This window comes from Schistocerca cancellata, chromosome 3 (genome assembly GCF_023864275.1).
Source record: "Schistocerca cancellata isolate TAMUIC-IGC-003103 chromosome 3, iqSchCanc2.1, whole genome shotgun sequence".
NCBI classification, from domain to species: Eukaryota; Metazoa; Arthropoda; class Insecta; order Orthoptera; family Acrididae; genus Schistocerca; species Schistocerca cancellata.
This window is the reverse complement of record NC_064628.1, coordinates 271,514,874-271,527,551: the sequence shown is the minus strand read 5'-3', so window position 1 is coordinate 271,527,551 and position 12,678 is coordinate 271,514,874. Positions and strand designations below refer to the sequence as shown.

The 12,678-nt window shown below is 36.9% G+C and overlaps 1 protein-coding gene across 5 annotated transcripts in view; it reads left to right on the top strand.

The window, feature by feature from the left end:
* The window catches only part of LOC126174928 (transmembrane GTPase Marf), a 236,127-nt gene extending 223,730 nt beyond the window's left edge, over positions 1–12,397 (top strand). For all 5 annotated transcript variants that reach the window (XM_049921378.1, XM_049921377.1, XM_049921381.1 and 2 more), the window contains one exon: positions 10,496–12,397. In XM_049921378.1, coding sequence (XP_049777335.1) covers positions 10,496–10,700 — 205 coding nt within the window. In that variant the 3' untranslated portion in view covers positions 10,701–12,397. The remainder of the gene's footprint in view (positions 1–10,495) is intronic.
* Positions 12,398–12,678: the final 281 nt, after the last annotated feature.

Below are 12,678 nucleotides of genomic sequence, written 5' to 3'. Positions count from 1 at the left end.
TTCTTTCTAGAACGAGCAGAAACTAGCAAAATACACAAAGCAATCACTCATATAAATACATCAGCTACACCATTGCAATTTCATAACCACTTCTACAACCCTTTAGATCACATAACATCAACAGATACAAAGAAAGTAAATTGGAAAAAGAAAACACTACACGGCAAGCACCCGTATCATCTAACACAGCCACACATAGATCAAGACGCATCCAACACATGGCTAAGAAACGGCAATATATACAGTGAGACGGAAGGATTCATGATCGCAATACAGGATCAAACAATAAACACCAGATATTACAGCAAGCATATTATTAAAGATCCCAATACCACAACAGATAAATGCAGACTTTGCAAACAACAAATAGAAACAGTAGATCACATCACAAGCGGATGTACAATACTAGCAAATACAGAATACCCCAGAAGACATGACAATGTAGCAAAAATAATACATCAACAACTTGCCATAAAACATAAACTAATAAAACAACACATTCCCACATACAAGTACACACCACAAAATGTACTGGAGAATGATGAATACAAATTATACTGGAACAGAATGATTATAACAGATAAAACAACACCACATAACAAACCTGACATCATACTCACCAATAAAAAGAAGAAATTAACACAACTAATTGAAATATCTATACCCAACACAACAAATATACAGAAGAAAACAGGAGAAAAAATTGAAAAATACATCCAACTGGCTGAGGAAGTCAAGGACATGTGGCATCAGGATAAAGTCGACATTATCCCAATTATACTATCAACTACAGGAGTCATACCTCACAATATTCACCAGTACATCAATGCAATACAGCTACATCCAAACATATATATACAACTACAAAAATCTGTAATTATTGATACATGTTCAATTACCCGAAAGTTCCTAAATGCAATATAACATATACCATACAGTTACAAGGAAGTCACGCTTGACCGAGGTCCGCGTCACGTTCCATTTTTAACCAGACTTAAGTCTGAGAAAAAAAAGACAATAATAATAATAGTAGTAGTAGTACAGGGTATCCAGCAAAGGAGTCCCTTATTTCAAAATTAAATATCTTGAAAACTAAGGTCGATAGATGAATGCAACAAAGCTGTAAGAATTTTATACAGAAGTTTCAAAATAGTTTGAAAACCTGCTAACAGATGGAGCTTTAGTCACAATATGTAGTGCCTGTAAATATTGCGCAGCAGCTCAGAGTGATCAGTTCTCCTGTTGAAACATGAAAGGAGGTTAGTGTACTGAAGGAAAAGGTTGAAATCATGTATTCCATTGTGTCACTGTACGTACTATCAAAAATGTTGCCCCAGTTTCTGAAATTTTTCAGCTAAACCCAAGATAATCCATCTGAACAATTGGAGCTGAGACTGGTTTGGAGTGATCCAGCATGCACAGAATACTGAGACTAGCCTACATGTTTCCATACCTGTATGAGCTGTGCGACAGAGGGCTGACTTTGTGAACCAGATTCTCAAAATGATCAATAATGAAGGACTTGATGTTGGCTGCATCTGGTTCACAGATAAAGTACACTCCCACTTGAATGGAGTCATGACTAAACAAAACTGATGATTTTGGGGTTAGAAAGTCCCTTTTTGTATGAAGTGAGACCACTGAATTCTCCTAAAGTTACTGTTTTTGCTATAGAATGCGGCAGAGGCATTATTGGCAATTTTTTCATGTGGTAAACTACAACTACTGAACGTTACATTGTTGCTGATTATCATCACACAGTTAGTGTTGGAAGATCGACCAGGCACCGAGTGGTTCATGCAGGAAAGACAGGGCCAGACTACATCGCACTGAACAGGTCTTTCACTTTCTTGATGAATACTTTGGAAATAGTCACTGAGTAAGACTGTTGTAAATTTACTGATGCAGGAATGGACTGGCCTCCATATTGTCCCACTCTAACTCCTTCTGATGCCTTATTTGGGGCACATTGGAAGACACTGTCTACTGGAACCATCACACCATGCAGGATGTCCTTGAATCCTTGGTCCATATGGTATCTAAATCCATTTCCAATAAGACACTACAGGATGTGATAGCAAATTTCAGTGTTTGGTTGCACCACCTCCATACTGTCATTGGTGGACATACAGAAAAGATTGTAATGTGATTGCAAAAACTGCTTTCAGAGGATGAATTTAATTACACATGCCAATACTGTAAAAGCTTCACAGTGCACAGAGCCATCTGTTAGCAATTTTTCAAACTATTTCAAAACTTCAGTATAAAATTCTTACAGCTTTTTAAAAAAAGTTTCATGCACTTGTCTGTCAATCTTAGTTATTATTTTTTTGAAATTATTAATATTGAATTATGAAATCAGTGACTCCTTTGCTGGACACCCTATGATGATGATGATGATGATGATGATGATGATGATGATGATAAATTTATGGAGATTGTCAACCCCAACCGGTGCATCTCCAGGTGGCAGATAGAGGAATGCTCAGCAGGTATGTGGGCTAGGTTGGAAATAAAATACCACCCACAGATCAAAATGACACCCAAAATCCATGCTGCATCTGACTTCGAACAAGCAGGAGTTAGGTCAGCATCTGTTCACCAGGAGATGTAGCTGTAAACATGCTCCAGGAGCTCACGATCCCTGGTTCTACACCACTAGCAAAAGCTCGGAGATTGATGATAAGCAAACCTGACTTGTACAAGAAAAGAGAATTACCTCAGGTGGACGATCCACCCACTGCAAAGTGGCAACCAGGCATTCAGATTCTGAGGAGCTTCAATTTATGTGAGAGAGCAAGTTGGAGTGCTCTGCTAAACTTCTGTGAAAAATGCACACTTATATTGGCACTTTCAGTATTCAGACATCAACCAAGCAGAAAAACTACACAGTCTCTCAACAGAACTCACGTTAGCAGAAAATCCAAATTCTCGCCCTGCAAGAAACACGCTTCACAGATTCAGAAACAGTAGACTATAATAATTGCAAAATCTTCAAAAGTGGAACAAACAACAAAATTGGCAAAAGAGCAGCACTATTTGGCATTGCCTTCATTGTAGACAAAAAAGTTTCAGCTAAAGATCTGAAGCTCAACAACAACAGAATTATAACCTTAAGAATAAAACACACACGAAAAAATTACACTTTTATTAACATAATTGCACCATCAAATGGTGACAATTAAAAGATCCCTAAAAACAGAAAGATTCTGGGAAGAACTTGAAATAGAGGCGGCCAAAATTCCAAAAGATGATGTGAGAATTCAAATTGCTCATTTTTAATGCCAAAATTGACGGGAAACGCAAATACGAGAGGATGGTGAGAGAATATCCTGCTCACAAGTTCACCAACCAATAAGAATGGTACATGACTCATTGAGTTATGCAGATACAACAGCCTAAAAAATTATGTCAACCTCACTTCAGGGGTGGGGGATAGACAGATCACCCATCCATCATGTCCGCCGCTCGTGGTCTCGCGGTGGCGTTCTCGCTTCCCGAGCACGGGGTCCCGGGTTCGATTCCCGGCGGGGTCAGGGATTTTCACCTGCCTCGAGATGACTGGGTGTTTGTGTTGTCCTCCTCATTTCATCATCATCCAGGAAAGTGGCGAAATTGGACTGAGCAAAGATTGGGAAATTGTACGGGCGCTGATAACCACGCAGTTGAGCGCCCCACAAACCAAACATCATCATCACCCATCCATCATTTAGGAGAATTTCAGATTGATCATATGATGATATTGTATGACTACCAAAAAGAAATCCGTGATGTGCAAGTATACAGAGGCGCAAACATAAATTTGGATCAGTATTTAACCAGAGTCAAAATTAAATTCAAACCCATAAGAGAATTCAACAGGAAAACACATACGATGCAAAAAATTGATCTACACAAAATCAGAGACTCTGAAAAAAAAAAAAAAACGAAAAATGGGAGGAACAACTTGCAGAAGACTGGGAGAAATTTCAACCTAAAATCAGCAAAACAACTGATCCCTCATTTAAAAAAAAATACTAAAGGTGGAATGAGGCATGTAGGTATGCATAAGAAGAAAGAAAAAAGGTATTTTAAAATTACTATTGCAACATGTCAGAAGGAACACAGAAGAAATTCCTTGAAGTTTGCAAATGAACATCCAAGATTTTAAGACAAAATAAATTAAAATATGTCACTGATCAACTAGAGTCAGTTGAAGACAAATTCAAAAATTGCAACACACATGATTTCTATAAGACCTTTGCAAAACAAATCAAATGGTACTCACCACAGAATCTCGGCTTTTGAAAACAAGTTGGTAAATTAGCCCAAGAAAATTCCCAAGAACTATCCTCATACTTTTCACAGCTTTTAATTTGCTTAGTTCCCAAAGAGAAATTCCCAAAAATACATCCTGAAATCACAACAGGAAATTCATCAGGACCACCAAAAGTAGTAGCTGATTTACATATCAAGAAACTTGAAAACAACAAGGCATCAATGCAGAATGGAACTGTAGGTGAACCCTTGAGAAGTTTAGGCCCAAACTCAGTCAAAGATATTACAAGAATAATCAGAGACATTTTAGAAATTGAAAATATCCCATATGACGGGAAGATTGCTCTAATCCATCCAATACATAAAAAAGGCAACAAATCAGATGTAAACAACCATAGAGGGATCTCCCTCTTATTTGTCACTTACAAAATCCTATCATCTTGTGTCTTGGATAGAGCACAAAAGCAATTAGAACCCAAATTAGCAGAATATCAAGCAGGATTCAGACTGAACAGGTCACACCCAGAACCAGTTTTTGACCTCAAAAACATACTATTCGAGCTCTCAGTGAAAAACGTTTAGTATGCAAAATTGTAGATTTCAAAAAGGTGCTCGACACAGTAGACTGGCACTCACTATTCCAAACTTTAGAAGAGAGGACACTAAATCAAAGAGCATGAGAACTCATAAAACAAACTCCTAAATGGAATGATATCGAAAGTAACATTTATGGAGGAAGTCTTAGAAACCTCAAACAGGCATAAGACAAGGAGATGGACTCTCTCCAGCTCTGTTCAGCATCATCCTAGACAAGGTTATGGAAGAATGGGAGAAATAACTCGGATTTTGGAAGCCAGTCTTACAGGCCTTTCCCAAAAACAAACTCTACATACCATACCTCATGTTAGCAGACAACTTGGCAGTATTTACAGATGATGAAGAGACTATTGTTAAACAGCTTGAGATACTTGAAGACTGTGTAGAAAAAGTAGGATTGCAAATCTCAATCGAGAAAACTGAATTCATATGTTCAAAGACAGAAATCGTGAGGCTGAAAACAAAATACAGTAAAATCAGTGGGGTCTCGTACTTTCAATATCTCAGAGAAATCATTGAGCCGACAGGCCCTGAAAAAATCTCTCAGCAAAACCGCCTCCTAAAAGTCAGAAAAACATTAAGGTTAGTTAAAAATCACTAAACAAAAAGTCCATGTTACGACAGAAAAGGCAGACAAAAGTTTGACTCTACAACACAGTCATTAAACAAACAGTAATCTAGACAAGTGAAACACTGACACTTAACAGAAAATATGAACTTGAAGAAATCAGAAAAGAAGAGAGAAAGATCACAAGGAAAATTTTAGGAGCAAGACATACCAAAGACAGTTACAGGCTACAGTCAGTGAAAACAACAGAAATGTTTTCAAACATCAATGTTGACATTAAGAGAAGGCAAATGAAATTCTTTGTTCATCTCAACAGCCTACCATAAAAGCAATTGACAGAAAGTATAAGAGACTATGTACTCTCACTTAAGATTTGAAGGACCTCAAAAATGCAAACATAAGGCAAATCAGCATTTTAGAAAGAGACACCTTCAGGCACAAAGTAGACAAATGGGAAGCAACATCAGAGTAACCAAAACAAAAGCAGTCCAGACTGAAGTGGTTGAAAGAACGTAAACAAGCCTTCTTGGAAAGAATGAAAGCCTATTGGAACAACAAGAGGAACTTAAAGAAAAGTTGGTTGAATTATTTGCTTGTTATGTCTTCCAATTTTTGAGGTAATTTGCTAATAATTATAATTACAATATTAATTATAACAACTTGATAAACAGATGGGAGAGCTAAACTTGAAAGCAATACCTTTTTATAAATGGAAATAAAAAGTAATTTAAACAAATAAAATGTGATAGGAAACCAGAGGATGGTGCCATTAATGAGAGACATGTTAAAAGGAAGGCAGATACTGTGAGACTGGAATTGGTAAGGGAAGAAGGGTGGGGGGGCAGAGAGTACAAAATGAACATGCCTGTGGAAGACCATGGAGAACAGCAGAGAACTAGAATACAGTTGTAATTGTGTCCTGTCATCAATGTTAAGTATTCATCCCCTTACCAGATCTTCACATTGGATGGCTCTATCCGGTAATGCTCCAAACGTTATCAATTGGGGAGAGATCCAGCGACCTTGCTGGCCAAGTTAAGATCAGTCAGGCATGAAGACAAGCTGTAGAAACTCTCACCGTTTGTGGGCGGGCATTATCCTGATGAAATGTAGCTTGCCATGAAGGGCAACAAAACAGAGTGTAGAGTGCCGTCGGCATACTACTGTGTTGTAAGGGTTTCGCAGATGACAAGCTAAGGTGTCCCACTATGAAATAAAATAGCACTCCACTCACTCACTCCTGGTAGTAAGGCCATATGGCAGGTGACAGTCAGGTTTGCATCCCACTGCGTTCTGCGATGTCTCGAGACATGTCTTTGATCTGGAATCTCATTGACTGGATTAGAAATGTTTTCAGTGATGAGGCCCACTTTGAACTGAGCCCCAATAGCCAGCGAAGACATGTCTGGAGATGCTCCCAGCAGTGGTGGAATACCAACCTGACATCGCCCTCACATGGCCTGACAACTAGGAATTATGGTCTGGGTTGCCATTTCAGTTACAGGAGGACCTCTTTAGTTGTCATCCATGGCACTCTTAGAGCACAGTGCTCTGTCAACAATATTGTACTCCCCATTTCATTACCAATCATATGAAACCATCGTGGGCTCACATTTCAGCAATATAGTGCCAGCCCATACACTGCGAGAGTTTCTGCTGCTTGTCTTTGTGCTTGCCAAACCATACTTGTCCAGCAGGTTCCCTGGATCTCTCCCCAGATGAGAATGTTGGAGCACTATGGCAAGGCTCCCCTACCATTTTGGGATTTTGATGATCTAATGTTCCAAGTGAACAGAATTTGTCATGATATCCCCTTAGGACGACATACAACTACTTTGTCAATCAATACCAAGTCAAATAACTGCTTGTCAAAGGGCCAGAGGTGGACTAATACATTGTTTCCCAGTTTACGGAGCTCTTTCTCTTGAATAAATTATCCCTTTTTTCTGAAATTGTAATCTTTTGTTTGTCTGTACATGTACAACACACCCACCAATTTCCATCTCATTTGGTTAATTCCTTAGTGGTCCATTGTTTGTTTTGTCTTTGAATGTAGGATATATGGCAGAACAGTGTCATGTAATCTAAGTTAACTGTTTGAGAAGGTAGATTCTAAAATAAGATGGAAAACAAGATTATAATAAGTTTTAGAGTATGATATTCATTTGAATGGTAAAAAGTCAGCACATTCTAACAGGTATCTGTATTATCACTATGAATCCAAGATGGCATTTCATCTACACACTGCAATTTCCTATGCAGTGTGGCTCTGAATTGTACTAATAATTAAATGGTATGAAGTTTTCCACCATTCATTGAATGGTTTTCACCTGTTCACCTTATGATTACCATATGAGAACTGCTTAGTGGTAACAACATTCAAAACCAAACATCTAGATTTTTGAGACGTGTGGTTCCAGGATCCATATTGTCCTCTTTATATTTTGATTAACATCCCTGCTGTACACAAGCTCTTCCATTATACTCCATAACTAGAAGTCACAGGCTGTCAAGTTTCCCACTAATGTGCTGTGAGGGTAATCATGCAGATCTTTCATGTCGTGTGGGAAATATTAAACTAATGCAGTCTGCATTGGAAATTGGTGAACATTCGTATTTATTTTTTAACTGATAGAAAAATAGATATCAATTACCATATTTACCCAAATATGACCCCCCCCCCTCCTCCCCTACTTTTAAGGGGCTCCTTGAGAAAAATTTATTTTTGCTTATTCCGACTAATCAAATTTCAAACTGTTTCAGTGACATTAATTATCTGCATATAGGTTAGTATTATATCTATTTTAAATTTAGGACATTTATTGATTTTCTACATTTTGATAATAAAAGGAGAAAAAATAAACTAAAAGAAAAGTGGGTTTGCATTAATTTTTATCTTTATTATCTTTCTTACTTACTAAGCCTGTAGTCTGTGGTGTGTCTATTTCTATTTATCAACATCATCCTAATAGGACAGTTGGAGATTTACATCTTCGTTGCCACAAATATTTTGCCGTTTCTTCTGAATACATTGTGATTTCTGAGGTTGTGGTGGAACCTGTGGATGCAGCGGTTTTTAGTCAAACACATATCAGATTTCGCTTGTATACTGACATGATACTGTTTCAATTTCTCTTGCTTCCAAACACATCATCAGCCCGCTGCTCTCTCATTGGCTGCATAGAATCAGCAGCTGACATGCCCCCTTTTGTTCCTGTCATACGTCACAGTGAATGTCATTAAAATTGCTGCCGGAAACATGTAAGTACACCTAGGCCTCTATCTAGACTTTTACCATCTTGTGCAAAAATGTATACCATTATTATGTATTTGTCCAGTTTTAGTTTAGGCAGTTAAAATGGATTCAGGTACATTGCAGATTAAATGTAGTAGACATTCATAAAAAGCTAAAGTACAGCTTATAGGTTCCCTTGGTTGGCAGAATGATAAAATTTGTTGCTGCTAACCACTCCTTTCCCCTCACTCATCCTAGTTCTAAGCCAAGCTGGTATTACTGTTCCCCCTCCAACTCTTCCATAGTGCTGTGCTTGAGCAACTGTGAAGCATGGACTGCACTGTCTTCTAGGGTGCAGGTCATGTTAACGACACCAACTAATACATAAATAAATGATGGCGCTCAGGATTCAATAAAATTCTCAAACTTTTGCTTGTCCCATGATCTAGTGATGTCCGTTGGTACTATCTTCACAATGGACCTTACCAGTGTAAATTATTCTCATGATAACAATTACCATCAGTGTAATATGATTTAGTTTGTTTTACAGTCATTTAATTCTGAACTAATTTTCTTTCTTGTCTCTCCTGAATCTCACCATCTTGTTCTAAAGCTGATTAAAAGATAGTAAAATTTTTACCCAGTATTCTGATACGTGAACAGGACTGAATTTCTCATTTGCAACCCACTTGGTAAATCATTACAGTATCTCATAACCAAATAAAATATTGACTTACATTCAGAATCAAATAATGTTTTCTGAAGGGCAACATTTTCATCTTCCAGTGTTACCTTTACTTAAAAATTTCTAAAAATGTTTATATATATGGTATCCACATGTTTGAGAACTTTCATTGTAAACCTGCTCAAATGCAACAGGAGTTTGTAAGATAATAGAATTTAATGTTATGCCCTCTTCTGTTTCACAAAACTGTCAAATTTTAAGCAGGGCAGTAGAATCAGGTTTGCAGGAGAGCTTCTGTAAAGTTTGGAAGGTAGGAGACGAGATACTGGCAGAAGTAAAGCTGTGAGTACCGGGCGTGAGTCATGCTTCGGTAGCTCAGATGGTAGAGCACTTGCCAGCGAAAGGCAAAGGTCCCGAGTTCGAGTCTCGGTCGGGCACACAGTTTTAATCTGTCAGGAAGTTTCATATCAGCGCACACTCCGCTGCAGAGTGAAAATCTCATTCAGGGCAGAAGAATGTTGTGGTGGCTAGTTCATAGTTTCTTGCATATCGCTTGCTCTAGCACCATGCGAATCAAAAGCGTGAGTGTTTGAGCAAGGTTGATACTCTATCAAGTGCTTCGGTGTGTTACAAAATCTCAAACCTGTTTCAGCACAAGTATAATTTGCCCTGCCTATCCATAAGAGTTCTTCAAAATAAATCTGCACATGACCTCAGTAGCCCAAGCCCCATCTGTAAAAGTGTGATGACCACTATATAAATTATTACTGATATCTGCAGCTACAATTTAATGTGCAATTATTAGGCAACCTCATAGTTTTCAAATGACAAATTTGGAAAAAAACCTCATCTTATATTCAAGTAAATAATGTTCATCACAGACTCCCTTCATTTTGTTCACATGTTTGTGAGAAAAGAATAAATTTTTTGTGTCGCTGGTATTTGACTTACTTTGACCTGATAGTTCTTATAGGCTATCTTGTTACCTACACCTTGAATTCAGTAAAGATTATTTTTAGTTACCAGATTGTAATTCCTTTTTTAAAATTTCTTCTACATTGTCATTCAGTCTCTCTGGCATAATTAACTGTAGTTTTTAATATATCAGTAGTATTTTGTAATTTCACTGCACAGATATCTTAATTTCTTCTAGGGAGCTTTCAAGCACATTTGCTCGTCTTTGTCACCTAGTGGATGAGGCATCAACTGACATGGATGAGGCCATAAAGTCACTCGAGAAAGAGCTCAGGACTTTGGAGGAGGCAGCTGCATCTGCTAAGAGTTTGCGTAATAAAGCAAACTACCTTGCACAGGAGCTAGCTATGTTTGAAGAGACTTACCTGCAGTGTGATAATTAATAGCTTATTATTACTTAGGCACTTGTATGAATGTGCAGTTAACAGCATGAAACACTCACTACTAGTCACCGGCGATTAACAGTTAATAGTACCCAAGCAGTAAGTGGCTTGGGACTTAACACATATATCATTGTTATATGTTTCAAGTTGTACGCTGTGCAGTGCTTGGTGGTGACTTCTGTTAAAAAACATAATGTCATTGCTGTTTCACTGCACATGATGGTCCTGTTATAATTGTTAGTCTGCTCGTAGCAGATTCTGGAAAGAGTCATAGATTATGTGTAGCATAAACTGAATGCACAGTTTGAATAAAGTACAATAACCATGTCTTACAAATCAGAGTCCAGTTTGGATATCCTGTAGTCAATAAGGATATCGCAACATGATTATATTGCTTTATTGGTCATCATTGTTAAATCACGATGTATAAAAATTCATCTGTATTTATTCATAAACGTGTATTGTTAAAACTTGTCATTTTGTGAATTATCGTATGTTAGTAAAAAAGCTTGAATCTATGATAGGTTATCTGTTTACCTATAAATTAAGTATACCGTTGGGTGTGCTCTGTACAGTTGTTGATGTGATCTGCAGTTCTGTATCTGATGATGTCCTGTGATTTCTGCCTTGGGAAGAAATATTTATAAATCCATTTTCTTTATACAGAGTTGTAATATTTGTGACAATATTTGTACCACATTAGTATTAATGACCATAAAATAACATAATTTGACAGGTGTTCAGTAAGTTAGGAATGGAGAATTTGATTTGAAGCTGAGTGTTCCTAAGGCATCTGTTCTTCAGAAGATTAAAAGTCTAATAATTGAATTTCATGAAGTGGTCATCATCATTTTGTATGAGATGAACGTTAATCATCAGTACTGTTCACTCAATATTTTGCCATTAAGAATTTACTTACGACACACACACACACACACACACACACAGTATCAGACTACAGTGCCTTAAATGTCTCATAAAACATCAGAATGCATATTATGTCACTGAAATATTGTTTTCATTAGTCCTTGATAGAAAGCATACTTAACAAAATTACTTGCAAATATGAAATATGGTGATTTTATTTAAAGCTATAATTTCTTATGGTTAGTACAAAGTATTTATTTTATCACCTAAGGACGTTTCTGGTTAAACAGTGTTCGTACAACAACATTCAAAAGCAGTAGTGAGTAAAAGTAAATAAATGGTGTTTGTATGAAAAGTAATACTCATTTTATCATTACGGTTTTTTTTTAAAATAAATTGCAGAAGCAGATTTTCTTAATTACAGAATTAATAAGTAATACACATAAACATTTCATTAAAGGAACAGGATTATTGTTTTGGCAGCTAAGGTAGATTTTTAGATTTTGTAGAATGTTTTTAATATTTCATTCTAATTAATAATAGCTGACAGCTTTGTTTGTAATTGCATACGCAAGTCGTGATATTTGTGTTTCATTCTTTAACATTGTTTAGGCTATAAAGGATATGTTCCATGTAGCATATTGTAAGAATTATCTTGGCAGTAATGTCAAAAAAAGCCGTGTTACAAATAGTTTATGAAAGACTTGCAACTAAAGTTATCTCGAGGCACACTAGGAAACAGACTTTTACACTTGATAATTCTATCCATCATACTTAGGTGTAGGATAAACCATTATTTGTACATGAGCATGATTAAAACTTGAAAATTCTATACTTGTATTACTGTTTTCAAAAACAGTTAAATGAAACTGAAGAAAAACAAGAAGTTGGACGAGAGAGAGAGCACTGTAATAGAATAAGTTAATTTGGAACCTTTTTATTATTGTGTATATGAAAAATATTTACACACACACACACACACACACACACACACACAATTATATCTGTAAACGATGGATTTCAGTGCTGAACTTGGGTGGTGTTAGGGGATCTCTCTCTCTCTCTCTCTCTCTCTCTGCATGAATAGACTTTGGCTACATTAAATTGGGAG